General features: G+C 47.0%; 1 protein-coding gene across 2 annotated transcripts in view; it reads left to right on the top strand.

Moving 5' to 3' along the window:
- The window catches only part of RWDD2B (RWD domain containing 2B), a 137,271-nt gene that overhangs the window by 82,180 nt on the left and 27,730 nt on the right, over window positions 1-27,361 (top strand). For both annotated transcript variants that reach the window (XM_029578723.1, XM_029578722.1), the window contains exon 3: window positions 24,934-25,001. In XM_029578723.1, the coding sequence (XP_029434583.1) occupies window positions 24,934-25,001 (68 nt within the window). The remainder of the gene's footprint in view (window positions 1-24,933; window positions 25,002-27,361) is intronic.

The raw sequence follows: 27,361 nt of genomic DNA, 5'->3' as shown, positions 1-27,361 counted from the left end.
CCTTGAAAGAAATACATACCTTACATATGAGGAGCTCTGTCATGGGGATCTGCAGTATACTAATCGTTTATTGTTCTTTTCTTCTTATCTTGGCCCTTTTACTAGAAACCCTATCTGTGACTTAAAATATTCTGTTTATAAGCTAGTTTGTTTCCATTTAGGATTCCAAAGGGGAAGATATAATTTTCCTTATTTCTGTCTTTTATTTGTATGACATTCCTTCCTTTCCCTGTGCAAAGACTCACATTGATGGTTTATCAATTCTGCAAAGTACATTATTTTGTTTTAGTTCACATAATATGCTAAAGACTTTCTCATAGTGTCAGCTTTTACTTGTTTTTATGATTATTCCCAATTACACTTAGACTTACCATCATTTAAGGAGGGTTTTAGCCCCACTTCTCTAGAAGTATCTGAAGACGAAGCAGTATTATTAGCCATCATCTACCTTAATAACTAATACCCCTCGACTGACATTGGTTTAGAAACCTTGCCATCCACAGCTGTATTATCTCTTGGACATATGACTGCCACAAGTGAATTAGGACTGTCTCTACAGTGAGGGCTTTCACTGCTACAGGTTGTTGTCATAATACTGGATAGCACTATAAATACCCTACAGAATTAGTATGATGTTTCGGACTTTTGCTATGCCTTTGCCTATCATGCATATGCCTTTGTATTTGATCTTCCATCACTGCAGCATATGACTAGAATATGTCTTATGCTTTGCAACACTTTTATAATTCATCCCACATCATGTATGCACAACACAGTATGAGTTTTTCTATTGATTCTTGGTTTTCTTCTATTCTATTGGTTTCTTTTACTTTTCTGGTAATGTGCAATCCCTGTTTGCCATTTTAATGAATATTATCCTGGGTAGTAGTTCATAATAAGAGTACTCCTTGAAAAGATTTGCCCAGGATACCTAGTATTATATGAGAAACATAGTACTTTCATACTGGTCTCTCTGTGTACTTATCTTTATATGTTATACCACTAGTATGTAATTACTTGACTCTGAAAGATAACATATGTGATCATGCTATTATGAAGTAGGTTCTTTTTATAATGCAGGTATTTGTATAGCTCCATTATAGAGCTAATAGCTACCTAGTGAAAATTAGTTAGGATGTTATTGTTTGATTAACTAGTGAATGCTTGTGGGAGTATCATTCATATTAATTAGGAATCTAGAGGGACACACAACTATGCACTACACCTGATCAATACCAAGGTTAGTGGTTAGGACACACTTTAAGTTCCTTTGTCATGGCTCATCATCGAAGACTGGTTGATGGAACACATGTCCATTAACAGTGTTCCAAGAGGGAAATGAAGAATATGATTGATCAGATACACAATATTAGGAAGGAAAAATACCCAGATGCCTCTGCTGTACTGTGGCCTGTCAGAGGTGAATGAACTTTGAGTGCCTTTCTGAGCATGACTTGCAGAATGTCCCTGAGATAGATCTACTGGCACCAACAGGAAGAGGCCTATTCAATGGCAACATTTACTTCATAATACAATGAAGCTGGGTTCGCATGAAACCAGGATGCAAGCTTTTGTCTTACAAATGCATATCTCAACGGACAGGAGCCAGGTGAAAAGATTCTTCTTTTAAAGTTACAGTTTTAATTAAGTCCTGGCTCCAGAAAACGGAATTCATGCTGAGCTTCCTATTCAGGCCAGAGACTTGCGATTTGTTTACACAACAAAGAATATCAAGAGAAGAACAGAAGAACAAAGGCCATCAAAGCCAGATTGATAAAGGAACTTTTATGGTGGGAGGATGAACAGGGTTAGAAGAATTCTCAGTTGAGGGATGTCCTCACCAGCATTTCCTATACATGATAGATTGTCATGACAACAGCATCATGTGTTTTTGTAAATGAGGTTGTGGGCAGTTACATGATTCTGGAAACTTCGGTAGTGCTGTATTTTGATTATATAAGTCAGGGCATGTCATATATTCATTGAGATGCTAGTTATTACAGATAGAGGGCATATAGCATCTCCCAGGAACACTTGTCTTTGACTCTTCTTTACAAAGCCAAAATAAACTAAATTTTAAACCTCTTGCTGAGTTGAAGTGTTCTTGTTGCCCTGGCTTTGAGTCCAGAAATTATTGACACTCCCTAACCCACCCCCCAGTCCTAACTAAATCCCCCCTACCTTTGTTGAGAAAGTTATGCCTGCCCGAGGCAGGTATAACTTGCACGCGCTGGCTGGCCAGGCCCCGACACAGGCCGCTGTGTCGGGGCACTCGGCCATGCCCCCGAACACAGCTACGCCCGCCCACGGCCCCCGCTCCCGGACCGCCCATTTTTCGAAGCCCCGGGACATACGTGTGTCCCAGGGTTTGCGCGCGCCGCCGAGCCTATGCAAGATAGGCTCGGCACGTGCAGGGGGAGGCAGGGGTAGGTTTTCAGGAGTTGCGCACGTATCTTACGCTCGCAACCCTTTGAAAATCTACCCCAATATATTTTGGACTGGTGGGGTAGAAGGACTAGTAAGGTGAAATTGTGACTTAGCTGATAAAGGAAAGGAAATTAACATAAGAAAATAAGAATATGCCATACTGGGTCAGACCAAGGGTCCATCAAGCCCAGCATCCTGTTTCCAACAGTGGCCAATCCAGGCCATAAGAACCTGGAAAGTACCCAAAAACTAAGTCTATTCCATGCTACTGTTGCTAGTAATAGCAGTGGCTATTTTCTAAGTCAAGTTAATTAAAAGTAGGTAATGGACTTCTCCTCCAAGAACTTATCCAATCCTTTTTTAAACACAGCTATACTAACTGCACTAACCACATCCTCTGACAACAAATTCCAGAGTTTAATTGTGTGCTGAATGAAAAAGAACTTTCTCTGATTAGTTTTAAATGTGCCACATGCTAACTTCATGGAGTGCCCCCTAGTCTTTCTATTATCTGAAAGAGTAAATAACCGATTCACATCTACCTGTTCTAAACCTCTCATGATTTTAAACACCTCCATCAGCCGTCTCTTCTCCAAGCTGAAATGTCCTAACCTCTTTAGGCTTTCCTCATAGGGGAGCTGCTCCATTCCCTTTATCATTTTGGTCGCCCTTCTCTGTACCTTCTCCATCACAACTATATCTTTTTTGAGATGCGGCGACCAGAATTGTACACAGTATTCAAGGTGCGGTCTTACCATGGAGGAATACGGAGGCCTTATGACATTTTCCGTTTTAGTCACCATTTGTTGTGGTCTCCACCGCTTTCCCCTTACTGGCTGTAATCAGGGCTCACCTCCGAGGCAGGGAACGCCGCCTCCGCGGCTCTGCTGAGTATTCGGGGCGTCCGCCATTGCTGGGCCGTCTCGCTGCTGCCCCTCGCGCACGCGGGGACGCGCGTTATGGACGTACGCTCACCGGAAGCCTGACCCCGCCTGAGCTGGCCACGCCACGCCCAAAGCCCGATATAACCAGCGTTCTTCAGTCCTCTCATTGCCTTGCAACGAGGGTCGCTACAGTGTGTAGTTCTTAGTTGCACTTCCGTTGTACTGCTTCAGCCACCGACCTCTGCTCGTTCCTGACTCTGCTTCTGCCTGCCGCCAGCCACCGACCTCTGCTCGTTCCTGACTCTGCTTCTGCCTGCCGCCAGCCACCGACCTCTGCTCGTTCCTGACTCTGCTTCTGCCTGCCGCCAGCCACCGACCTCTGCTCGTTCCTGACTCTGCTTCTGCCTGCCGCCAGCCACCGACCTCTGCTCGTTCCTGACTCTGCGTCTGCCTTCTGCCAGCCACCGACCTCTGCTCTTTCCTGACTCTGCTTCTGCCTGCCGCCAGCCTCTGACCTCTGCTCGTTCCTGACTCAGCTGTTGCCTGCCGCCTGCCTCAGTCCACGGCTTCTCCAACGCAGCTGCTGCGCTCCTGTCCTCCGGACAGCGTCCTACGCAGGTCTGGGCTGGAACTGTTCTCTCTACTGCCAGACTGTCTTGGGTCTTGTTACCTTCTGCTTCCTGCCAGGCTCAGGCCTACTCGCTGCTGGCTCTCATATTGCACCCTGCAAGTTACCATTCAAGACATTACTGACTCTGACCCTGCTCCCGCTTGCTCTGTGCTCCCTGGCCTATTGGCCCTTGCTGCTGGACTCTGTGCCTACTCCTTGCCCGGGCCTTTCTATAGAGACTGACACTGTGCATAAGTCCCAAGGGACTGGGACCCTACGGGCTCCTCCTGGGGGGTTCCGGTTCCCGGGTGAAGAGCTTATCTGTACTCTCAAGTCCCAAGGTTCTGGGACCCTACGGGCTCCTCCTGGGGGGTTCCCAGTTCCCGGGTGAAGATCCATACGTGTGTCTCCTAAGTCCCAAGGTTCCAGGGGGGTTCCTGGTTCCCGGGTGAAGATCTGTGCCTGTGGCTCCGCCTCCCGTGCTACTCTACCCAGGGTGGTTCGGCTCAAGGGTCCACTCTCGAACTGCAGCTTCCCAGACTGCAACACCATTCCCTTTCTAATAATTCCCAACATTCTGTTTGCTTTTTTGACTACCGCAGCACACTGAACCAACGTTTTCATTGTGTTATCCACTATGATGCCTAGATCTCTTTCTTGGGTGGTAGCTCCTAATATGGAACCTAACATTGTGTAACTATAGCATGGGCTATTTTTCCCTATATGCATCACCTTGCCCTTATCCACATTAAATGTCATCTGCCATTTGGATGCCCAATTTTCCAGTCTCAGAAGGTCTTCCTGCAATTTATCACAATCTGCTTGTGATTTAACTACTCTGAACAATTTTGTATCATCTGCAAATTTGATTACCTCACTTGTGTATTTCTTTCCAGATCATTTATTTATTTATTTATTTTATTTAACTTCTTTTACTATACCGACACTCAAGACCAGGTCTTATCGTACCGGTTTACATTAGAACAAAGGGAAAAACCAATTAACGTATAAGTGGAAAAGAGAAGTTACATTAAAACAGGGAGAGTAAAAACATGGATGTCGGAAGATAGGACAGAATTAAGTAATTGAACAATAAGTTAACAAAATTACAAACTATAAATTAACATAAAACAATAAATTAATAATACAGAAACATTTATAAATATACTAGTGGTACCCGGCCACGCGTTGCAGTGGCAGAGTCAGGTTCTTTACCCTCCCTCCCCTTTCCCCTTGCTCATTTACCTCAGTCACTTATCCTCCTCCCCCTTGGTCACTCACCCCCCCCCTTCCCTCCCCTGTCCCCATTCCAACTCTCTCCCCTCACACTCACCTCTCCCCTCATTCTCCCTCCCTGACACCTCCCCCCTCATTCTCCCTCCCCTCACTGTCACCTCCCCCTGCCTACTGCCTACCCTTCAGATCAGAAAACCTTTGTCTTTCTATTTCTGTGGGAACCCCCCCACCCCCAAAAAAAACAACCCAATCCCAACCCTTTAAATCAAATAATAACCCCCCACCCTCCTGCCCCCTCCCAAGACCTGGGAAATTAAAATTGTTGGTGCTACATGTGGTCTGTCCCTGGGTGTCTATGCACGTTATGTAGCCAAATAGGGGAGTGCCTAACCAAATTTGCACTTCCAAATTTGTTTTGTGGTCTGGGGAGGGCTATTTTGGTGCATTCCTGAGATCGTGCAAGTTTAGTGTATGTATTTGTGTGTGAACCTCCCCCTTCCCCCAAAAAACAAACCTATGAGAAAAGTTCTCTTAAACTAACCACCCCAGACTCTCCTGCCCCCCTCCCCCAGCCCTGCAAAAAACAGTAGCCCCCCTGCCCCCCCCCAGAGTTGCTGAATGAATGAAACCTGCCCCCCCCCTTTTGTGACCCCTCCCCAAGATGTTCGCAATAAATTCATTACCACCCCCCGCCCTCTAGACCCCCCGAGACCTGATAAAAATGTCAGTCGGTGGAGAGGACGTTCAGGAGCTGTCCAGGAGCGATGTATTGGCGTTGGTCCGTCGGCTGCGAGCACTGAAATGGGTTCCGACGGCCCTTTGCCCTTACTATGTCAGTGGGGTGGAGCAATGGCAGCGGTAGGTCCTCTGACATAGTAAGGGCAAAGGTCTGCCGGCTGCCAGTCCTGAAAATGGCGCCGAGGGGCCCTCGCCCTTACTATGTCACATGGGCTACTGCCGCCATTGGTGTCCCCGAGTGGCATAGTAAGGGAAAGGGCCGTCGGCACCATGTTGATTGCTGGCAGCCGATGGCCGTAGTGCAGGAGATGTGTCCCGGACTGGTCCTGGCTCCCCGCTGGAGCCTCCCGGACTTCTGTCAGGTTTTGTGTGTGTTGTGAGGGCCTGGGAAGTAAATAAATTTGGCATGTGTGGGGGGGGGGTGTGAGGAGGGTGGTTTTGTGTGTGTTGGGAGGCCGTTGACGGATAACTTGCCAATGCTTATGCATTATACTATTTTCTTCTGTTGGATCCTTCTTCCAATTTTTTGAATGAAGATCTTTTGGCTAAAATAGCTTCTTTCGCCTCCCCTTTTAACCATGCCGGTGATCGTATTGCCTTCTTTCCACCTTTCTTAATGTGTGGAATACATCTGGACTGTGCTTCTAGGATGGTATTTTTTAACAATGACCATGCCTCTTGCACACTTTTTACCTTTGTAGCTGCTCCTTTCAGCTTTTTTCTAACTATTTTTCTCATTTTATCAAAGTTTTCCTTTTGAAAGTTTAGGACGAGAGCCGTGGATTTGCTTACTGTCCCCCTTCCAGCCATTAAGTCAAATTTGATCATATTATGATCACTATTGCTAAGCGGCCCCACCACCATTACCTCTCTTACCAAATCCTGTGCTCCACTGAGAATTAGATCTAAAATTGCTCCCTCTCTTGTCTGTTCCTGAATCAATTGCTCCAAAAAGCTATCATTTATTCCATCCAGGAACTTTATCTCTCTGGCCTGTCCCAATGATACATTTACCCAGTCAATATTGGGGTAATTGAAATCTCCCATTATTACCGCACTACCAATTTGGTTAGCTTCCCTAATTTCTCTTAGCATTTCACTGTCCGTCTCATCATTGACCAGGTGGACGGTAGTATACTCCTATACGAACCCTCACCCCAAGTCTTTAAAAAACAGCTCAAAACATGGCTGTTCTTAAAAGCCTTCCCTCCTGAACCCCAACATCCTAAAATACATGTTCTTGAAAGCCTCTCCGCTTGACTACTACCCTGCACTAACGCATAACCCCCCCTCCCCCCCCCTTCACCTCCCCTCCCCCCTCCTTTCCCTCCCTCTCCCCCTCCCTGCACTCCCTCCTCCCTGTCCCCTCTCTACTCGTAACCAAATCACATTGTACATTTTGTATATAGGCTATAGGCCATTTCTCTATACCCACATTTAAGTATATTCAGCTGTTAATGTTTCTTGTATTAATTGTTTAATTAATTAATTGTTATCTTGTTACAATGTAAAATAGGGCAGTTCTCGCCCTATTCAACCTGTTATCTGGAAACCGATGTGATATTTCGATCGAATGTCGGTATACAAAATAAATAAATAAATAAATAAATATTACTATAGGCTTCCCCAACACACAAAGGATTTCTGCCCATAAAGATTTGATTATGCATGTAGTCTCATGCAAGATGTTTATCCTGTTGGACTCTATGCCATCCCGGACATAAAGTGCCACACCGCCTCCCGGGTGCTCCTCTCTGTCATTGTGATATAATTTGTATCCTGGTATAGCACTGTCCCATTGGTTATCCTCCTTCCACCAAGTCTCTGAGATGCCAATTAAGTCTATGTCATCATTCACTGCTATACATTCTAATTCTCCCATCTTACTTCTTAAACTTCTAGTAATTGAAATCTCCCATTATTACTGCACTACCAATTTGGTTAGCTTCCCTAATTTTGCTTAGCATTTCACTGTCCGTCTCACCATCTTGGCCAGGTTGACGGGAGTTTACTCCTATTACTATATTCTTCTCCAACTCACAAGGGATTTCTACCCATAAAAATTTGATTGTGCATGTAGTCTCATGCAGCATCTTTATCCTGTTGGACTCTATGCCATCCCGAACATAAAGGACCACCCCGCCTCCCTGATGCTCTTCTCTCTCATTGCAATATAATTTGTACCCCGATATAGCACTGTCCAATCCATTGGTTATCCTCCTTCCACCATGTCTCTGAGATGCCATGTAATCATTCACTGCTATACATTCTAATTCTCCCATCTTACTTCTTAGGCTTCTGGCATTAGCATACAAACATTTCAAATTGTGTTTTTTGTTTGTATTTTCATTCTGCTTTTTAATTGATAGGGATAAATTGGAATTTTTTAGGTCAGGTGCGTTTTTAATTACAGGCACTTGGACTACTTTTCTTATTATTGGAACCTCACTGTCTGGATGCCCTAATTCTCATGCATCATTAGTATCCTTTGAAGAACCTCCCTCTGAACCATGTGCTGCTGAGCAACTATCTGCTTTCCCCTTTGTTCTAGTTTAAAAGCTGCTCTATCTCCTTTTTAAAGGTTAGCGCCAGCAGTCTGGTTCCACCCTGATTGTGGAGGCCATCCCTTCAGAAAAGACTCCCCCCTTCTCCAAAAGGTTCCCCAATTCCTTACAAAACTGAATCCCTCTTCCTTGCACCATCGTCTCATCCATGCATTGAGACTCCGGAACTCTGCCTGCCTCTGGGGACCTGCACATGGAACAGGCAGCATTTCAGAGAATGCTACCATGGAGGTTCTGAATTACAGCTTTCTATCTAAGAGCCTAAATTTGGCTTCCAGAACCTCCCTCCCACATTTTCCTATGTTGTTGGTGCCCACATGTACCACGACAGCTAGCTGCTCCCCAGCACTGTCTAAAATCCTATCTACGTGACGCATGAGGTTCACCACCTTCGCAAAAGTTAGGCATGTTACCAGGCTATCCTCATGCCCACCAGTCACCCGGCCATCTACATTCCTAATAATCAAATTACCAACTATGACGGCCGACCTACCCCTTCCCTCCTGGGCAGTAGCACTGGTAGACACATCCTTGATGCAAAAAGACAGTACACCACCTGGAGAGCAGGTGCTTTTCTGCTGCACCAGGTTGATGCTTCCTCCAAGACAGCACCACAGGGCTGCCAGTCTGAAGTTGGGACTTGGCTACTATGTCCCTGAAGGTCTCATCTATATACCCCTCTGTCTGCTTCAGCATCTCCAGGTCTGCCACTCTAGCCTCCAGAGATCGGACTCATTCTCTGACAGGAGCTCTTTGCATCAGATGCACATGTACAACTTCTCACCGGTGGGTAAAAAATCATACAACTGGGAGGCCCCCCTCTTGCTGCTGGACTGCTGCCTTTATCTCAAATTTGTTCAATTCCTAGTTAAGTTTTAGGTTGCTATGGGAGTAGGAATGTGTCTAATTAGCGTCCTTTAAATGTATTAGTGTGATATGTCTGGTAGTGGCCTATAGGAGAATGATCAAACTCTCAATAAGGTATGGGAAGTTTGTGAAGTGAAGTTAAAAGGCTGATTTTTTTTTTTTTTTTTAGTGTGAAAGTGGCACCTGCCTATAAATTAAAAGATGAGTTAGGGGTGGGTGGGAGGGTTGGGAAATTCAAACTCACTAGCTTCTGCTTATTAGCAGCCTTACTGACAGACTATTTAAAAATAAACCACTAACTTCTGTTTATTAACTGTCTTACTGATTATTAAAAGCATAAACACACAAACACACCAAATTTTATACCCCAATAGTTTACTTCTCCCCAATACTTTTAAAAAAAATTTCCCAAGCAAAACTTACTGATTCCTTTCAGCCACCAGCAAGGTGATCCTCTCCTCTCAGTGCTCCGAATTGGAAATGTTTGTGTTGATTATGTCATAGTGAGATATGACATTGGTAGAGCTGCAGCAAGAATTTGTGACATTGATTGGATCGTAATTGGTTCTCCCCATTGAGAGGGATATCTTAGAGGCCCATGGTTGGTTTTGATCCTTGTGTGTCGAAGATTGCTCCGAGAAAGATAGAGTGGTTGGGCGATGCCCTGGTGAATTCAGCAGAATATCACTTAGCTTCTTATGCATCTGAGGCATTTCAGATTGCATGCTTCAAGGTGCTCGGTGCATCTGATGCATGTCGTGCTGCTTGCATAGAGGTGCCCATCCAAGGCAATTTGCGCCGTATGCTTCTATGTGCTCAGTCTATCCGATTTACCAGGAGCAAGACAATCGGTGGGGCCAACTCAGATTTCTTCAAGCGTTTGTCATGCTGCAATTTGTTTGAGGCATGCACCAGTGCTCAACGCTTTTCCAAAGCAATGTGGGCAGTCGGAGCCTTTGGTTTTATTTTGTATATCGCTTAGGCTATCAGTGTTAGGTGATAAATACATTTTAATAAAATGGTTTATCCAGTGCTACAGGCTTTCAGTTCACTTGCTTCTTTGTGGTGAGTCGAAGCCTGAGTCGACAGTTCTCCTGTTTTTGGAGAGGCCCATGTATCCTTCCATTTGTGCTGGGATTCGGGTTACCTAGGCAGTAACATCAGGGAAGACCTGATGCTCGGCGCACTGCTTGGTGACCTAGATGAGGAACGACTGATGTTTCCTTGGACCTAATGCAGCTCCTTTATTTTATCTGTTCTTTTCCTCTGTGCTCGTAGTGACATTTTGGCACATGCTTGGCCAGCTGACTGTTCATGTTGAGGACCCAGACAGCGGTAGCACTCGTCGTGAATATCTGTTACAGTCATCAGCCTCCTGCACACACAGGCTTTGAAACTGCTTACTAATTTTTTAGCGGTGGACATCATCGATGAAAAGTTTTCACTTTTCCTTTTGTTTTGTTTTTTTTTTTAGATGTGCTATTTCCATAACCCACTGGTCTGAGTCCATCTGGCTTGTAGCCAGATGGACTCAGACCAGTGGGTTATGTCCTTCTCTGCTAGCAGATGGGAGACGGAGTCAGATTTCAAGCTGACGTCATTCTGTGTACATATACCCCTGCACTGACCTCACTTCCTCAGTATCACTCCGTCTCCTAACCAGATGCGGACACTATCCCATACACTAGCACAGTGTTAGGAAAATTACAACAAAAAGATAATATTACCTTAAGAAGATCGAGCCCCATTCTCCTGCAGTGATACCTAATGGTCCCTCCCCCAGTTGAGAATTCCTGAGGTGATCGCCGATATCCCTCAGAAGTGTGCCTTGGTCCTGGCGTGGACTTAGCCTCCAGAGTGGCTGAACCAATCGGTTCAGCCACTCTGGAGTGGCTGAAAGGCAGCGGGTACACATCTGAGCACCGGTGAAGGTAAAACCCTCTCCCCCCACAAGCGGTAAGAAGGAAACTTTAAATTCAGGTCTCCGGTCTCCAGAGCTCGGATCGCCGTACCGACTCTGCCTTCGGCGAGGTAAAAAGGAAGCACCGATTGGGTTGAGCAGCCTTGGTTAGGCTAGGCCCCGATGCGGTGCAAGGGTCCAAACACGTGGAGACCCTAAGGGGGGGGCGCCATCTTACACACAGGGGTCATCAGTGCCATCTTCTTTTCCCCTTGGCGGTACGCGCAGGACAGTCCTGCAGCTGATGCGCAGGACAGTCCTGCAACCAATGCGCATAATTTGTACGCATCCCATAGAGTCGGGCACAGCGGTGCGCACAACATCTGAGCCCCATGCACAACTGGACCGTGCGCACAAGTTAGTCGCGCACACACCGGAGTGCACTCCGGTCGCATATCTATGGCCACGCACAAATTCTCACCATGCGCATAACTACGGAGGCGCACTATTCTCACACGCAGTGAAACTAATTTGTGCGCCCAAGCATAGATTCAATGGCACCGGCGTCCAAGAAGGTCAGAAGGCGCTCTCTTTGTATTGCCTGCCACATAAGAGCCTCGCAGCCTGAACTGGAGTCCTGCCTGTGTCAGCTTTGTGAAGAAGCCCAGGGGGAACCAAAGCCTGGTCCTTCACTGCCAGAGGATGGGTCTGGACCGGACCTAGGCAACTCCGAGATGCCTGCACCACAGGAAGGCTCCTCAGGGGCCCCTACTCCAGCTCCACCTGGGATTAACATGGACCCAGGGACCTTCTCCTGGTTGGAAATTTTCCAGGGGCTGCAAACCTTTATACAGGCGCAATCAACCCCTGCCGCAACACAGGCTCAACCCCTGCCGGAAGCACAAAATCCTCCTGGCCTTACTCGAATGCCTCGCCTAAGAGTCTCCCTGACAGGGACCCAGATACCTCAGATGATGATGACGGCTCCCTGGAAGAAGGAGAAATCCCTCCAGGCCTGAACCATGCTTCGTTTCTTCCACAAGGAGGAAATACCAGCCCTTGTTTCCCAGACTTTGAAGACTCTGGGTATTCCAGGCACAGACCCCATGGCAGAACCAAAGAAGAACCCCATCTTGGTGTCCGTTCGCAAAGCCTCATGCTACTTCCCTATGATGGAGGCCATCCAGGAACTGATTGACCTGGAGTGGGATACTCCGGAGGCCAGCTTTAAAGGAGGTTGGGCCTTGGAAGCCTTGTACCCTCTGGAACCAGCAGCCAAGGAATGTCTGCGCTTTCCAAAGGTGGACACCATGGTCCCATTGAGGGAGGGGCTGCATTGAAGGACACTCAGGACAGAAGATTGGAGTCCATCCTTAAGTAGGCCTTCGATGCAACAGCAATGACACTGCAGATTGCCTCCTGCTGCGCGCTGGTGGCACGTTCCTGTTTGCTCCTCTCGAGAGAGAGAGGTAGATAACTCCGGAATGTATACTGGCGAGACTATGGAACCTGCAGCAGCTTTCCTGACTAACGCAAGCTCAGACCTAGTGCGTACCTCAGCCAGAGGAGTAGCCTCGGTAGTGGCAACCAGAAGACAGTTATGGCTGTGAAATTGGTCTGCTGACACGACCTCTAAAGCAAATCTCACGAGGATGCCCTTCAAAGGATCTCTCCTATTTGAAAGCGAACTGGAATAGTTAGCCAGCAACATAAGAACATAAGAAATTGCCATGCTGGGTCAGACCAAGGGTCCATCAAGCCCAGCATCCTGTTTCCAACAGAGGCCAAAACCAGGCCACAAGAACCTGGCAATTACCCAAACACTAAGAAGAACCCATGCTACTGATGCAATTAATAGCAGTGGCTATTCCCTAAGTATAATTGATTAATAGCTATTAATGGACTTCTCCTCCAAGAACTTATCCAAACCTTTTTTGAACCCAGCTACACTAACTGCACTAACCACCTCCTCTGGCAACAAATTCCAGAGCTTTATTGTGCGTTGAGTGAAAAAGAATTTTCTCAGATTACTCTTAAATGTGTTACTTGCTAACTTCATGGAATGCCCCCTACTCCTTCTATTATTCGAAAGTGTAAATAACCGAGTCACATCGAGTAAACAACCGAGTTCAAGACCTCTCATGATCTTAAAGACCTCTATCATATCCCCCCTCAGCCGTCTCTTCTCCAAGCTGAACAGCCCTAACCTCTTCAGCCTTTCCTCATAGGGGAGCTGTTCCATCCCCTTTATCATTTTGGTTGCCCTTCTCTGTACCTTCTCCATCGCAACTATATCTTTTTTGAGATGCGGCGACCAGAATTGTACACAGTATTCAAGGTGCGGTCTCACCATGGAGCGATACAGAGGCATTATGACATTTTCCGTTCTATTAACCATTCCCTTCCTAATAATTCCTAACATTCTATTTGCTTTTTTGACTGCTGCAGCAGACTGGTGCTTTTCAATTTATATATATAAATGATCTGGAAAGGAATACAACGAGTGAGGTTATCAAATTTGCAGATGATACAAAATTATTCAGAGTAGTTAAATCACAAGCAGACTGTGATACATTGCAGGAGGACCTTGCAAGACTTGAAGATTGGGCATCCAAATGGCAGATGAAATTTAATGTGGACAAGTGCAAGGTGTTGCATATAGGGAAAAATAACCGTTGCTGTAGTTACACGATGTTAGGTTCCATATTAGGAGCTACCACCCAGGAAAAAGATCTAGGCATCATAGTGGATAATACTTTAAAATCGTCAGCTCAGTGTGCTGCAGCAGTCAAAAAAGCAAATAGAATGTTAGGAATTATTAGGAAGGGAATGGTTAATAGAACAGAAAATGTCATAATGCCTCTATATCGCTCCATAGTGAGACCACACCTTGAATACTGTGTACAATTCTGGTCGCCGCATCTCAAAAAAGATATAGTTGCGATGGAGAAGGTACAGAGAAGGGCAACCAAAATGATAAAGGGGATGGAACAGCTTCCCTGTTACCTCCCGTTTGAGTCGGCGTTCTCCTGACGCTGGCGTCTCCCGCGGTGCGGCTCCGCGCAATTCGGAGCCTTAGCCACGCCCCCTTTTGACATCAGACACCGACGGAGCCGCTGGGCTGCACGGGAGATTGGTCTATTTAAGGGAGCTTCTCCTCTTCTGTGTTGCTTCGGCCACTATTGCGTTTGGAGAGTTCTTGCTGTGTTCCTGCTACTTGTTGATTGCCAGACCCGGACCGCCCTTTGGATTACTCTGCCTGCTGCCTGCCTTCGGATTTGTTGCCTTGGTTCCTGCTTGTTTGCTGCCTGCCTTGACCTGGACTGTTATTGAATTATTCTGCCTGCCGCCTGCCTTCGGACTTGTTGCCTTGGTTCCTGCTTGTTTGCTGCCTGCCTTGACCTGGACTGTTACTGGATTATTCTGCCTGCCGCCTGCCTTCGGATTTGTTGCCTTGGTTCCTGCTTGCTTGCCACCTGCCTCTAACTGGACTGTGACTGGATTGCGCTACTCTCAGCCTGACCCTTGGATCACCCTGCCTGGATCCCGTCTCGCTCTTGGTCTACCTGGACTATCTGAAGTCTTCTACCCAACGTACTCGCTGAGCCTCCAGTTCCAAGAACCTCTACTCAAGGTAAGCGGCCATCGGCCTTGGTTCCACATACCGGCATAACAGTTGGCCGAAGCCATGGATCCAGTCGATTTGACCGCTCTGCAGGCCATTCCAGGTTTGGCCTCCTGGCTTCAACAGCAACAAGGGGTCCTCGATCAAGTAACAGGGGTACTCGATCGTCTTGTCGCCCGTATGGATGCACTGGCTCACGCTCCTGCCTTCCCAGTAACGAATACCACTGTGCCTTCTAATCCTATCCGATTATCGCTTCCGCCACGATTTAATGGAACGTCAGCATTGTGCAGGGGCTTCATTAATCAATGCCAAATGCACTTTTCATTGCAACCATCCTCGTTTCCATCGGATAAGACTACCTTTATTTTGTCATTGCTAGAGGGTCCAGCTCTGGCTTGGGCTTCCCCCTTGTGGGAGAGAGACGATCCTATTCTTAATAATTTGGATGGCTTCCTGAACGAATTTCGACTCATTTTTTATGAACCTGGGCGTTCTACCTCGGCAGCCAATGACTTACTACAAATAAAACAAGGTTCCCGTTCAGTGGGGGAATACACCATTCAGTTCCGAACCTTGGTTGCAGAACTCGCATGGGGTGAGGATAGTCTCACCGCCATATTTCGACAAGGGCTGGCCGAGAATATTAAGGATGAACTGGCTGGCAGGGATCCTCCAGACTCTCTGGAGGAACTGATTTGACTAGCCATTCGTCTGGATTTAAGGATTTAAGAAAGGGCACGGGAACGAACTGCCACTCGAAGGACCTTCCATCTGGCTCCCACATTTCAGCAACCTGTCGTCACTCCGCGCCCAACTGAAGCATCCAGGAGCATTGAGGAACCCATGCAGATCGATAGATTCCGATTAACTCCTGAGGAACGTCAGCGGCGAAGGTTGAGGAATCTCTGCATGTATTGTGCTGGTTCCGGCCATTTCATTAGCAAGTGTCCCAACAAGTCAGGAAACTCTTGGACCTAGGTCGGGTAGGAGAGGCCTCCCTGGGTCCCACCATTCCCTCTCCCCAACTACTAGTTCCAGTTACCATTACCATTAAGGATCAACCGATTCAACTTCAGACCTTCATTGATTCAGGGGCGGCCGGCAATTTCATTGAAGAAGGTCTGGTAAAAACCCATCATATACCTGTGGAACCGTTACCTATTTCTCTCTCAGTTACCTCGGTAACTGGACAGGCTGTGGGAATTTGGATTTCTCACATTACCAAACCCGTTTTGTTAAATTCCGGAGTTCTTCATCAGGAACGCATTCAGCTGTATGTTCTTCCAGCCTCTGTCAACCAAATAATCTTAGGGTTACCTTGGTTAAGGACACATCAACCTCGACTGGATTGGGCCTCTTTACAACTTGACAGTTGGAGTCCGTTCTGCTTTCAAAATTGTCTAAAAAGGTTCAGAGGAGTCAAATTCTTACTACACAACTCTCGTCCGGTATTCCCGGTCCCTATGAAGACTTCGCGAACGTCTTCAGTCAACAACAAGCTGAGTCCTTACCACCTCATCGACAGTACGATTGTGCTATTGACCTTCTTCCCGGGAAGATCCCTCCCAGGGGTAGGATTTATACCCTATCAGAACCCGAATCATTAGCCTTGAAACAGTATATTGAGGAGAACCTAGCACGAGGTTTCATCAGACCTTCCACAACACCAGCCGGAGCGGGGTTTTTATTTTGTTAAAAAGAAGGATGGGTCGTTAAGACCCTGTATTGACTACCGGGGTGTTAACAACATCACCAAGAAAAATAGATATCCTATTCCTCTTATTTCAGAACTTTTTGACCGGATTAAAGGAACTCAAATCTTCACCAAATTGGATTTAAGAGGAGCCTACAATTTGATTCAAATACGAGAGGGAGATGAATGGAAAACGGCGTTTAACACTCATGATGGACATTACGAATACAGGATAATGCCATTTGGGCTTTGTAATGCTCCAGCTGTATTTCAAGCCATGATCAATGACATTTTTCGTGACATCCTTTATTCTCATGTCATTGTCTACCTAGATGATATTAATCTTTTCCAACAACCTGCAACAGCATCAACAACATGTGAGACAGGTCCTGCAGCGCCTCAGAGAACATAAACTATTTGCCAAATTAGAGAAGTGTGTATTTCATAAAGATCAGTTACCATTTTTGGGATATATTGTGAGCTATTTAGATCCTCCATAGAGCTCACGTAAACTTTGGCAGTCAAAGATCATATCCCACTCTTATAATTACTAACTGTTTATTTAACCTACATTAGGCACTGTATCTCTTACTTATGCCTACATTAGGCAATGTATCTTTTAAAATGTTATTAACCCCATATATACTTATCCAAGTTATACCAACCTGTTCATTGTAAGACATTTACTTGTCAATGTTACTGTTAATATGTAAACCGAATTGATCAGTAACTCTGTTATTGGAAAGTCGGTATATAAAAATGCTAAATAAATAAATAAATAAATATATCATCTCCAACAAAGGATTATCCATGGACCTGAGCAAACTTAAAGCCATTTTGAATTGGCCACAACCCATAGGTTTAAAGGCTTTACAGAGATTTCTGGGCTTTTCCAACTATTATAGACAATTCATTCTGAATTTTTCTTCTCTAGTGGCGCCTCTTACTGCCCTTACTAAAAGAGGAGCGTCTATTCAGAAATGGTCGGTGCCTTTCTCCAATTAAAAAAGGAGTTCACTAAGGATACATGTCTCAAGCGCCCCGACTCCTCCAAACCCTTTATCCTAGAAGTAGATGCCTCTGCAGTAGGAGTGGGTGCGGTCTTACTACAAACTACAGACGAGGAGAATCTGGTAACGTGTGCTTTTTTTTCAAGAAAGTTTTCATCGGCGGAGAGAAATTATACCATAGGAGATCGGGAACTTTTAGCGATTAAACTGGCCTTTGAAGAATGGCGTCATCTACTAGAAGGAGCCCGACATAGTGTGACTGTTTACACGGACCATAAAAATCTAGAATACCTGGCGAAAGCTCAACGACTTAATCCTCGACAAGCCCGCTGGGCACTTTTCTTTAGCAGGTTCGATTTTGTTCTGCATTTCCGACCTGCCCAAAAGAATCTGCGGGCGGACGCCCTCTCGAGAAGTTTTGATCGCGAAGATATACCTGAACCTCCTCGATACATAATAGATCCTGCACTCATACAATTGGCTGCCACCTTCACTGTTCCCATTGGGAAGACTGTGGTTCCTAAACAATTACGGTTGAAAGTTCTTCGTTGGGCGCATGACGCTCAATTAGCTGGGCATGCGGGAATTTCACGAACCAAGGAGCTGGTGTCCAGACATTATTGGTGGCCCCAGTGGGAGAAAGATATTAAGGCTTATGTAGAATCATGTTCGGTATGCGCAGCCCAGAAGACTCCGCGACGAAAGCCCTTTGGTCTGTTACAACCATTACCTGTTCCCACGAAACCTTGGACTCACATTGCCACCGATTTTATCACGGATCTTCCACCTTCGAACAACAATACGGTCATTTGGGTGGTGGTGGACCGTTTCTCTAGAATGGCTCATTTCATTCCGCTGCCTGGTCTACCTTCTGCTTCAGAATTAGCTCATCTATTTCTGCAACACATTTTCCGTCTTCATGGCTTTCCTCTCAGTATTGTCTCGGATAGAGGGGTGCAATTTACGGCTCGATTTTGGAAAGAACTGTGCAAACTTCTAAAAATCAAACTTGAATTCTCCTCTGCCTATCACCCCCAAACCAATGGACTCTCAGAACAGACGAATCAATCTTTGAAAGCCTTTCTTCGCTCCTATGTCAATCAGCGACAAGACAACTGGGCTTCCCTGTTGGTCTGGGCAGAAATATGTCATAATAATCATTTGCACCAGGCCACGGGGAGGTCTCCCTTTTTTATAGTCTTTGGGAGACATCCACGACTTCCATTACCTGTTGCTATGTCTTCTAACTGTCTGGCTGCCAACACAACCATCGCATCCATGACCAAGGTATAGGTGGAGACACGAACCTTATTATTACAAAATGCAGCCAAAATGAAGCTCCAAGCGGATAAGATGAGATGTCCTGCCCCTCAACTCAAGGCAGGAGATCTCGTGTGGTTGAGCGCGCGCAATCTTCGTTTATGCATGCCATCATTAAAATTTGCTCCTCGCTTTATTGGCCCTTTCCCGATTGAGAAACAGATTAATGCTGTCACCTATAGACATTCTTTACCGTCCTCCTTGCGGATTCACAACACTTTCCACGTGTCATTACTCAAACCTGCAATTATGTCTTGGCCCTCCAGGAAGAGAAGACCTAATCTACACTTAATTCAGAATGATAATCAATTTGAAATAAAGGACATTCTGGATTCCAGAAGGTGTAGGGGACAACTTCAATATTTAATTTCCTGGAAAAACTTTGGACCGGAAGAGAACTCTTGGTAACCTGCTCATAACTTACAGGCACCCTCGTTTGCTTAAAAAGTTTCACCAACGTTTTCCTCTCAAACCCAGACCTCGGGAGAAGAGAGGAGGGTCTTGCAGAGGGGGTACTGTTACCTCCTGTTTGAGTCGGCGTTCTCCTGACACTGGCGTCTCCCGCGGCGCGTCTCCGCGCGATTCGGAGCCTTAGCCACGCCCCCTTTTGACATCAGACGCCGACAGAGCTGCCGGGCTGCGCGGGAGATTTGGTCTATTTAAGGGAGCTTCTCCTCTTCTGTGTTGCTTCGGCCACTATTGCGTTTGGAGAGTTCTTGCTGTGTTCCTGCTACTTGTTGATTGCCAGACCCGGACCGCCCTTTGGATTACTCTGCCTGCTGCCTGCCTTCGGATTTGTTGCCTTGGTTCCTGCTTGTTTGCTACCTGCCGTGACCTGGACTGTTATTGGATTATTCTGCCTGCCGCCTGCCTTCGGACTTGTTGCCTTGGTTCCTGTTTGCTGCCTGCCTTGACCTGGACTGTTACTGGATTATTCTGCCTGCCGCCTGCCTTCGGATTTGTTGCCTTGGTTCCTGCTTGCTTGCCGCCTGCCTCGAACCGGACTGTGACTGGATTGCGCTACTCTCAACCTGACCCTTGGATCACCCTGCCTGGATCCCGTCTCGCTGTTGGTCTACCTGGACTATCTGAAGTCTTCTACCCAACGTACTCGCTGAGCCTCCAGTTCCGAGAACCTCTACTCAAGGTAAGCGGCCGTCGGCCTTGGTTCCACATACCGGCATAACATTCCCTATGAGGAAGGCTGAAGAGGTATGGGCTGTTCAGCTTGGAGAAGAGACGGCTAAGGGGGGATATGATAGAGGTCTTTCAGATCATGAGAGGTCTTGAACGAGTAGATGTGACTCAGTTATTTTCACTTTCGAATAATAGAAGGACTAGGGGGCATTCCATGAAGTTAGCAAGTAGCACATTTAAGACTAATCAGAGAAAATTCTTTTTCACTCAACACACAATAAAGCTCTGGAATTTGTTGCCAGAGGATGTGGTTAGTGCAGTTAGTGTAGCTGGGTTCAAAAAAGGTTTGGATAAGTTCTTGGAGGAGAAGTCCATTAATGGCTATTAATCAATTATACTTAGGGAATAGCCACTGCTATTAATTGCATCAGTAGCATAGATTCTTCTTAGTGTTTGGGTAATTGCCAGGTTCTTGTGGCCTGGTTTTGGCCTCTGTTGGAAACAGGATGCTGGGCTTGATGGACCCTTGGTCTGACCCAGCATGGCAATTTCTTATGTTCTTATGTACACCGAGCCAACGATTTTAAAGTATTATCCACTATGATGCCTAGATCCTTTTCCTGGGTGGTAGCTCCTAATATGGAACCTAACATCGTGAAACTAAAGCAAGGGTTATTTTTCCCTATATGCAACACCTTGCACTTGGGGAAAATCACCATTGCCTTGGCTACCGGAAGACAGGGGTAAAAGATCCCAGCGCCCGTCGCCCAGAAGAGCCAGAGGCAGAGGTTCTCAACGCTTTAAACCCTTTAGGAACTCGCAGGTCCAAGCACCCTGTCCCTCCAGAAGGCCCCAGTCCTTTCGGAACCAACAGACCAAGGGGCAGGCTCAAGCCGTGCCACCCAATGAGAAGGGGCCGATACATCCACGGGAATAGGAAATAGGAGGTCAACTTTCCCTCTTTACCAAAGATGCGTCGAGATCACGTCGGACAAATGGGTGCTAAACATCATCTGAGAAGGATACTCTGGAGTTCCACAGCATTCCTCAGGACAAATTTATCATGTCACCCTGCCACTCCCATACCAAAAGACTGGCAATGGAAGCCATTCTGAAAAGATTACTCAGCCTGAAGGCAATAACTCAGGTTTCTGCGCCCCAGCAAAATACGGGGCACTATTCCATCTATTTTATCGTTCCCAAGAAGGAAGGACCATTCTGGCCCATCTTGGATCTCAAGAACATCAACCGTCATCTGCGAATACTACCAGGGGAGTTCCTGACCTCCCTGGACCTCTCTGAAGCCTACCTTCACATTCCAGTCCATCAAGAACACCAACACTTTCTACGTTTTGTGATACTGGGTCACCATTACCAGTTCCAAGCGCTACCCTTCGGCCTGGCAACTGCCCCCAGAACATTCTCCAAAATCATGGTGGTCGTGGCGGCAACACTAAGGAAGGAAGGAATCTTAAACCACCTTTACCTGGACGACTGGCTGGTCAGGGCAAAGTCTTCAGAAGAGAGCCAGCAGGTGACCAGCAACGTCAAGAACCTACTGCAGGAGCTCGGTTGGGTCGTGAACACTGGCAAGAGCAGTCTGCAGCCCTCCAAGTCCCTAGAGTACCTGGGGGCCCGTTTCGACACCAAAGAGAACAAAGTCTTTCTTCCTCCCCCGAGGAGAAGGAAGCTGATGGAACAGCTACGACGATTGATGACCAATGCGCGCCCCAGAGTATGGGACTATCTCCAAATCCTAGGCCTCATGGCATCAACCCTGGAAGTCGTTCCATGGGCAAGGGCCCACATGCGACCACTCCAGCGATCCTTGCTCTCATGCTGAAACCCACTGTCCCAGAACTACTCAATTCGCCTCCAACTTCCAGCAGAAGTACGTTCTCAGCTTCAATGGTGGCTACAGGAAGACCACCTAAGCAGAGGAGTAAACCTATCCCCACCGAACTGGATCTTGCTCACCAAGAATGCGAGCCTGCAAGGGTGGGGAGTCCACTGTCAGGAACTGACGGCCCAGGGTCAATGGAGCAAGGAAGAGGCAGGATGGAACATAAACTGCCTAGAAGCTCGAGCAGTCAGACTAACTTGCCTGCGATTCAACCACAGACTCCAAGACAAAGCGATTTGAGTAATGTCAGACAATGCCACAATGGTGGTCTACATCAACTGCCAAGGAGGAACCAGGAGCCAGCAGGTGTCCCTGGAGATAGATCCTCTCATGGCATGGGTGGAGATAAACCTACAAGGGATCTCGGCCTCCCACATCGCAGGAAAAGACAACATCTCAGCAGATTTCCTCAGCAGAGAGAGTCTGGACCCAGGAGAATGGAAGCTGTCGACCACAACTGTTAGTGAATCGCTGGGGCCTACCAGCCATGGATCTACTGGCCACCTACATCAGTGCCCAAGTCCCCAGGTTCTTCAGCTGCAGACAAGAGCCACACTCCCAAGTGATTGACGCCCTTGTCCAGACCTGGCCAGAGGAAGTCTTACTGTACGCCTTCCCCCCATGGCCATTAGTTGGCAAGGTCATCCGCAAGATAGAACACCACAGGGGACTAGTCCTACTAGTAGTGCCAGATTGGCCAAGATGCCCATGGAACGCAGACATGCAAAGACTCCTTGCCGGGAGCCCTCTGTGCCTACCTGCACACAGGGACCTTCTCCAGCAGGGCCCAATCCTTCACAAAGATCCATCTCAATTCTATTTTATGGTTTGGCCCTTGAGAGGACTCGCCTGAAGAAGCGCGGTTACTCGAAACCCATGATTGACACCCTTCTATGAGTGTGCAAGTTCTCCACATCCCTGACATACATATGTATCTGGAGAATATTTGAAGCCTAGTGCGAGGACCGCAGGACTCCCGCGGACAGCCAGAATCCCCATGATCCTGGAGTTTCTACAGGACGGTATGATGAAGAGACTGTCTCTCAACTCACTCAAGGTCCAAGTAGCTGCCCTCTCCTGCTTCAGAGCCGAAGTGAACGGTATCCGTCTAGCAGCACATCTGGATTTGACCCGTTTCCTAAAAGGGGTCAAGCAACTTCGGCCACTCCTAAAGTGACTAGTGCCCCAATGGAACCTCAATCTGGTATTAGACTTCCTAGCGGAGGCTGTCTGTCACTATGCCTCTTAACATTGAAGACAGTATTCCTGGTGGCAATATGTTCAGCTCGGCTATCTCCGAACTACAGGCACTATCCTGCCGGGAGCCCTTCTTTAGATTCACTCCTGGAACCATACAACTGTGCACCATTCCCTCCTTCCTACCGAAAGTGTTTTCCAAATTTCATCTGAACCAAGCCATCTCCATACCATCTCCTGTTGAAAATAAGGACTCTGAAGACTCAAGCCTTCTTCGCCACCTAAATGTCAGTAGAATCCTGGTACGATACCTGAAAAGATTGGAACCAATGAGCAAATCAGATCACCTGTTCGTCCTCCACAGCGGGAAGAAACAAGGAGAAGCAGCCTCACAGGCAACCATAGCCCGCTGGATCAAGGAAGTAATCAAAGCAGCCTACATAGAGGCAGGGAAGCCATTACCACTACAGGTTAAGGCTCATTCTACTAGGGTCCAAGCAGTATCTTGGGCAGAAACCAAGCTGCTATCGTCCCCGAGATCTGTCGGGCGGCAACGTGGTCTTCCCTACACACCTTCTCCAGGTTCTACCGCCTAGATGTTCAGACCCGAGAAGACGCAGCCTTCACAAGGGCAGTACTAAGTGGGCAGTACTAAGTGACCGGGAGTAACTTTTGTATATCCCACTGGTCTGAGTCCATCTGGCTACATGCTAGGAAATAGAGAAATTACTTACCTGCCCACGGCTGCCCCCAGAGAAGGAGGACCTGGGAAAGCGAACCTCAAGACTAAACAAATACTGGTAAGCCGTTGCCTACCCTCAGTTCAAGACACCCTCAGTTAGCTGGTGTCGGCATTGACTTAGTTGAGTGCACTGGCGGTCTCCAGTTTTTCAAATCAATTGAATCAGTTAATCAAGTTTAATAAGTATAAAACAAAGTTATGCAAAATATATAATCAACAATGGCTTTTCAAGGAGGATACTGAGGAAGTGAGGTCAGTGCAGGGTATATGTACCCCAGGATGACGTCAGCTTGAAATCTGACTCCGTCTCCCATCTGCAAGCAGAGGAGCACATACTCACTGGTCTGAGTCCATCTGTCTACACTAGGAAAACGAAAAATTATAGGTAAGTAGTTTTCTCCATTCGAGGACTGCTGTGAAGCAAATGAGAGAAAAACTCTTGAAAAGAAAAACCACACCGTGAAGCGAAACACTGGGAGAGAGAAATCTTGTCCATGGCTTTTGTGCAGATGAAAAAGACTAATGAACCTCCACAGATGCTCAGTAGAGCCAAAAAAAAACTCTACTTGCTAAGAGAAGTCCATTCATTGCAACCAGATGGCAATCAACCCTAAGATCATGGCTGCTTATTGACGAAAAGAGTGCTTCTCATTTTCTTTAAGGAAAACGGTTAACATAGGAGAAAAAAAATTGTCTTCATATTATTGATTAAATAATAGGTTATATTTAAGTTAATATTCTGATATTGTTAGAGTTCTGTGGATTTAGCTATGACAGTAGTATATTGGCTATACTGGTTCTATTCATGACATACTTACATGTGATGTCATAAAAAAAAGATCTTTGCCTGATGAGGGACAGAACCAATATGTTCTGGACTGGTAGAGCAGAAGGAAAGGAAGTTATCAGGTAAATCATAATTTCATCTTAAATACTGTAAATAAACTTGGTAGATAGTTTTGTAGGGCAACTTTCTTCTGTTTGTTAGGCTTCTCTGTAACACAGTATAATGTCATTAATGTTATTTGGTTTTAAAACTGTACACACCATCTATACAGCTTTATCTTTATGTTTCAGGAGACGCTTTCTTTGTCCTGTGCTTATCCTTTTAATTACCCTGCTGCTCCTCCAGAGATTACTGTCAGGTAATTTATCTTTACATACAGATAACCGTACAGTATTTATCAAACATAAGAGCCAAATGTACTAAACATTTTTCCCATAGACACAAAATGGGAAAACCCTTTGATACATGAATCCTAGAACAGTGTTTGCATTATGAGATTGTTAACCTCTGATGCTCTTTATCACCTTGTTAGAGTTTGAGTGAATCTTTTCTATAGCCTAATGTTTTGTTTTGCATTTGATGGACTCAGTCCACATCTTTTCTTGGACTAGGTGACTCAGAGATGTAACTTTGCCTCCAGCATATTGGAATACAGATTTAGGAGCAGGCAAGTAAATAACAGCAGAAAAGACAAAAAAGGCCCATCCAGTCTATGCAGTTGAGATTCATCCATTTTTGGTAGATATGCATATATATTCCTATATGCAACCCTATACCAACTCCCCCCCCCCCCCCCCCCCCACCACCACCACCTTCTTAATCTTCTACGTAAGCTCTCTGCCAATGTTTTCTTTAGTATTTTGTGGTCTGTGTGTACAAAAGTTCTCATGTACAGCATAGTGTACAAATTTGTGCATATTGTTCTTTCAAACACCATTCTATTTTCCTTTTTTATGTGCTTTCAATCCTCTTACCACTACTGCCTTCTGTCTATCCCAAGCATGTCCAAAATCTGCTACAGCCATGGCCTCCACCACCTCCATTGGTTAGGGCCATTTCAAGCCTTGTCATCTTCAACTGTGTTTTCTTAGAAGACCAATATTTAAATCAAGTCAACTCCCAGGCCTCCTTCTGTGTCTTATTACCAATTTTTGTAATTGTCCCCACAGCCATCAAGGTTAGTGAGGCTGTTGGAAAACATCCAGCTTCTGGATGCTTATACAAGTTTGGGTTTTAACTATGGTGTCTCTAGACAAATCACCCCGTCCTCTTGGAAGCCTATTGCTATTATACCAGCACAGTTTTGGTTTACAATCGCCATTCCATGAAGGTTACTTTTGAGCTCTCTTAGAAGTACAAAGTAGTCATGGTGCAGCTACTTGGGGGCTGAACTGCTTGTTGCGGTCCCGACCGCCTCCACCCCCGTCGGGCTCGGGGCCTTTTACCTTCCCGGGGACCGCGGAGGGGGACACCCTGCTTCCAGACTACTGTTTCCCCGTGAGGACTCCCCGTGCGGCTCTGGCCTCGCTCCACTCAAGCCTGGGCTCTCTTGCCTTCTTCCTGTCCACGGAGAAGGACACCATGGCCCGCCCGGGTCCAGCCACATGGCTCCGGCCTTGCCTCACGAAAACGCCGCCGAAGCCTCTCCAGATTCCGCCCATCTCGATGGCCTTGCGCGCGAGGGCTGGGTACTTCAGCCCCGGTACCCGGAAGTGCTGCTCCGCCCCTGAGGTGAGGTCACTCATCAGCTACAGTATATAAGCAGACGCCAGACTTCCTCACTTTGCCTTGCTCGAGGTTCACACAGTTCCTCTGTGCCTTGAATTGCTGCTTGTACTCCAGTCTCGCTCTTGATCCCTGGTTCTCAACTCCGGCTTGTTCCAGACGCTCCTGCTTGCCGCCTGCCTCGACCTCAGTTCGCCTACTGACTTTGGACTCCAGTTCTGCTGCTGACTCCTGGCTTTTGACCCCTGCTTGTTCCAGACGCTCCTGCTTGCCGCCTGCCTCGACCTCAGTCCGCCTACTGACGTTGGACTCCAATTCTGCTGCTGACTCTTGGCTTTTGACCCCAGCTTGTTCCTGACGCTCCTGGTTCTGCCTGCTCCGACCCCGGTCTGCCTTTTGACCTTGGACTCCTGTCTTGCTGCTGACCCCTGGGGTTCGACCTCGGTTTGCTCCTGATTTTCCTGCTGGCCTTTGGCCCCTACCCTGGCCCTGCTTGGACCTTGACTGCTAGGCTTGGCACGCTCACCTATCTCTGTTGCCAGCCAGGGCCCGACTCTCCATCCGGCCTCTTACCCTTCTCAGGGATTATCATAGACTCTGAACTCCTGTTGCTGGTCCTCCTTTGCTCTTGTTCCAGTTATACCCGCTACCACCCGAACGTCTCTCGCCTGAGTCCCTGCAGTCGGTCCCTACGGGCGCCTCCTGGGGGGGTACCCGCACCGCGCGGGTGAAGACTTCTGCTATTCCTCACCAACTCCGCCTACCAGCCTTCCTTATACCAACCTCCAGTGCCGGCCCAAGGGTCCACGACTCCGCCTGAGCGCAACGTTTGCAAGGCCATGGACCCGGCGGAGAGGGCCTAGCTTGCAGTCTATTCCATGGCATGGCACAGCGACTACAGCAGCAGCAAAACAGTGTCTTGAGGCACTGACTGCCACTGTGGAACAGCTAACCACTCGACTGGAACCCGGCACTGCAGAGCCGCCTCCTCCT

The sequence above is a fragment of the Rhinatrema bivittatum genome, chromosome 15, assembly GCF_901001135.1.
Source record: "Rhinatrema bivittatum chromosome 15, aRhiBiv1.1, whole genome shotgun sequence".
Taxonomy (NCBI): Eukaryota; Metazoa; Chordata; class Amphibia; order Gymnophiona; family Rhinatrematidae; genus Rhinatrema; species Rhinatrema bivittatum.
Note: the sequence above shows the minus strand (reverse complement) of the source record. Positions and strands in the feature narration are given on the sequence as shown.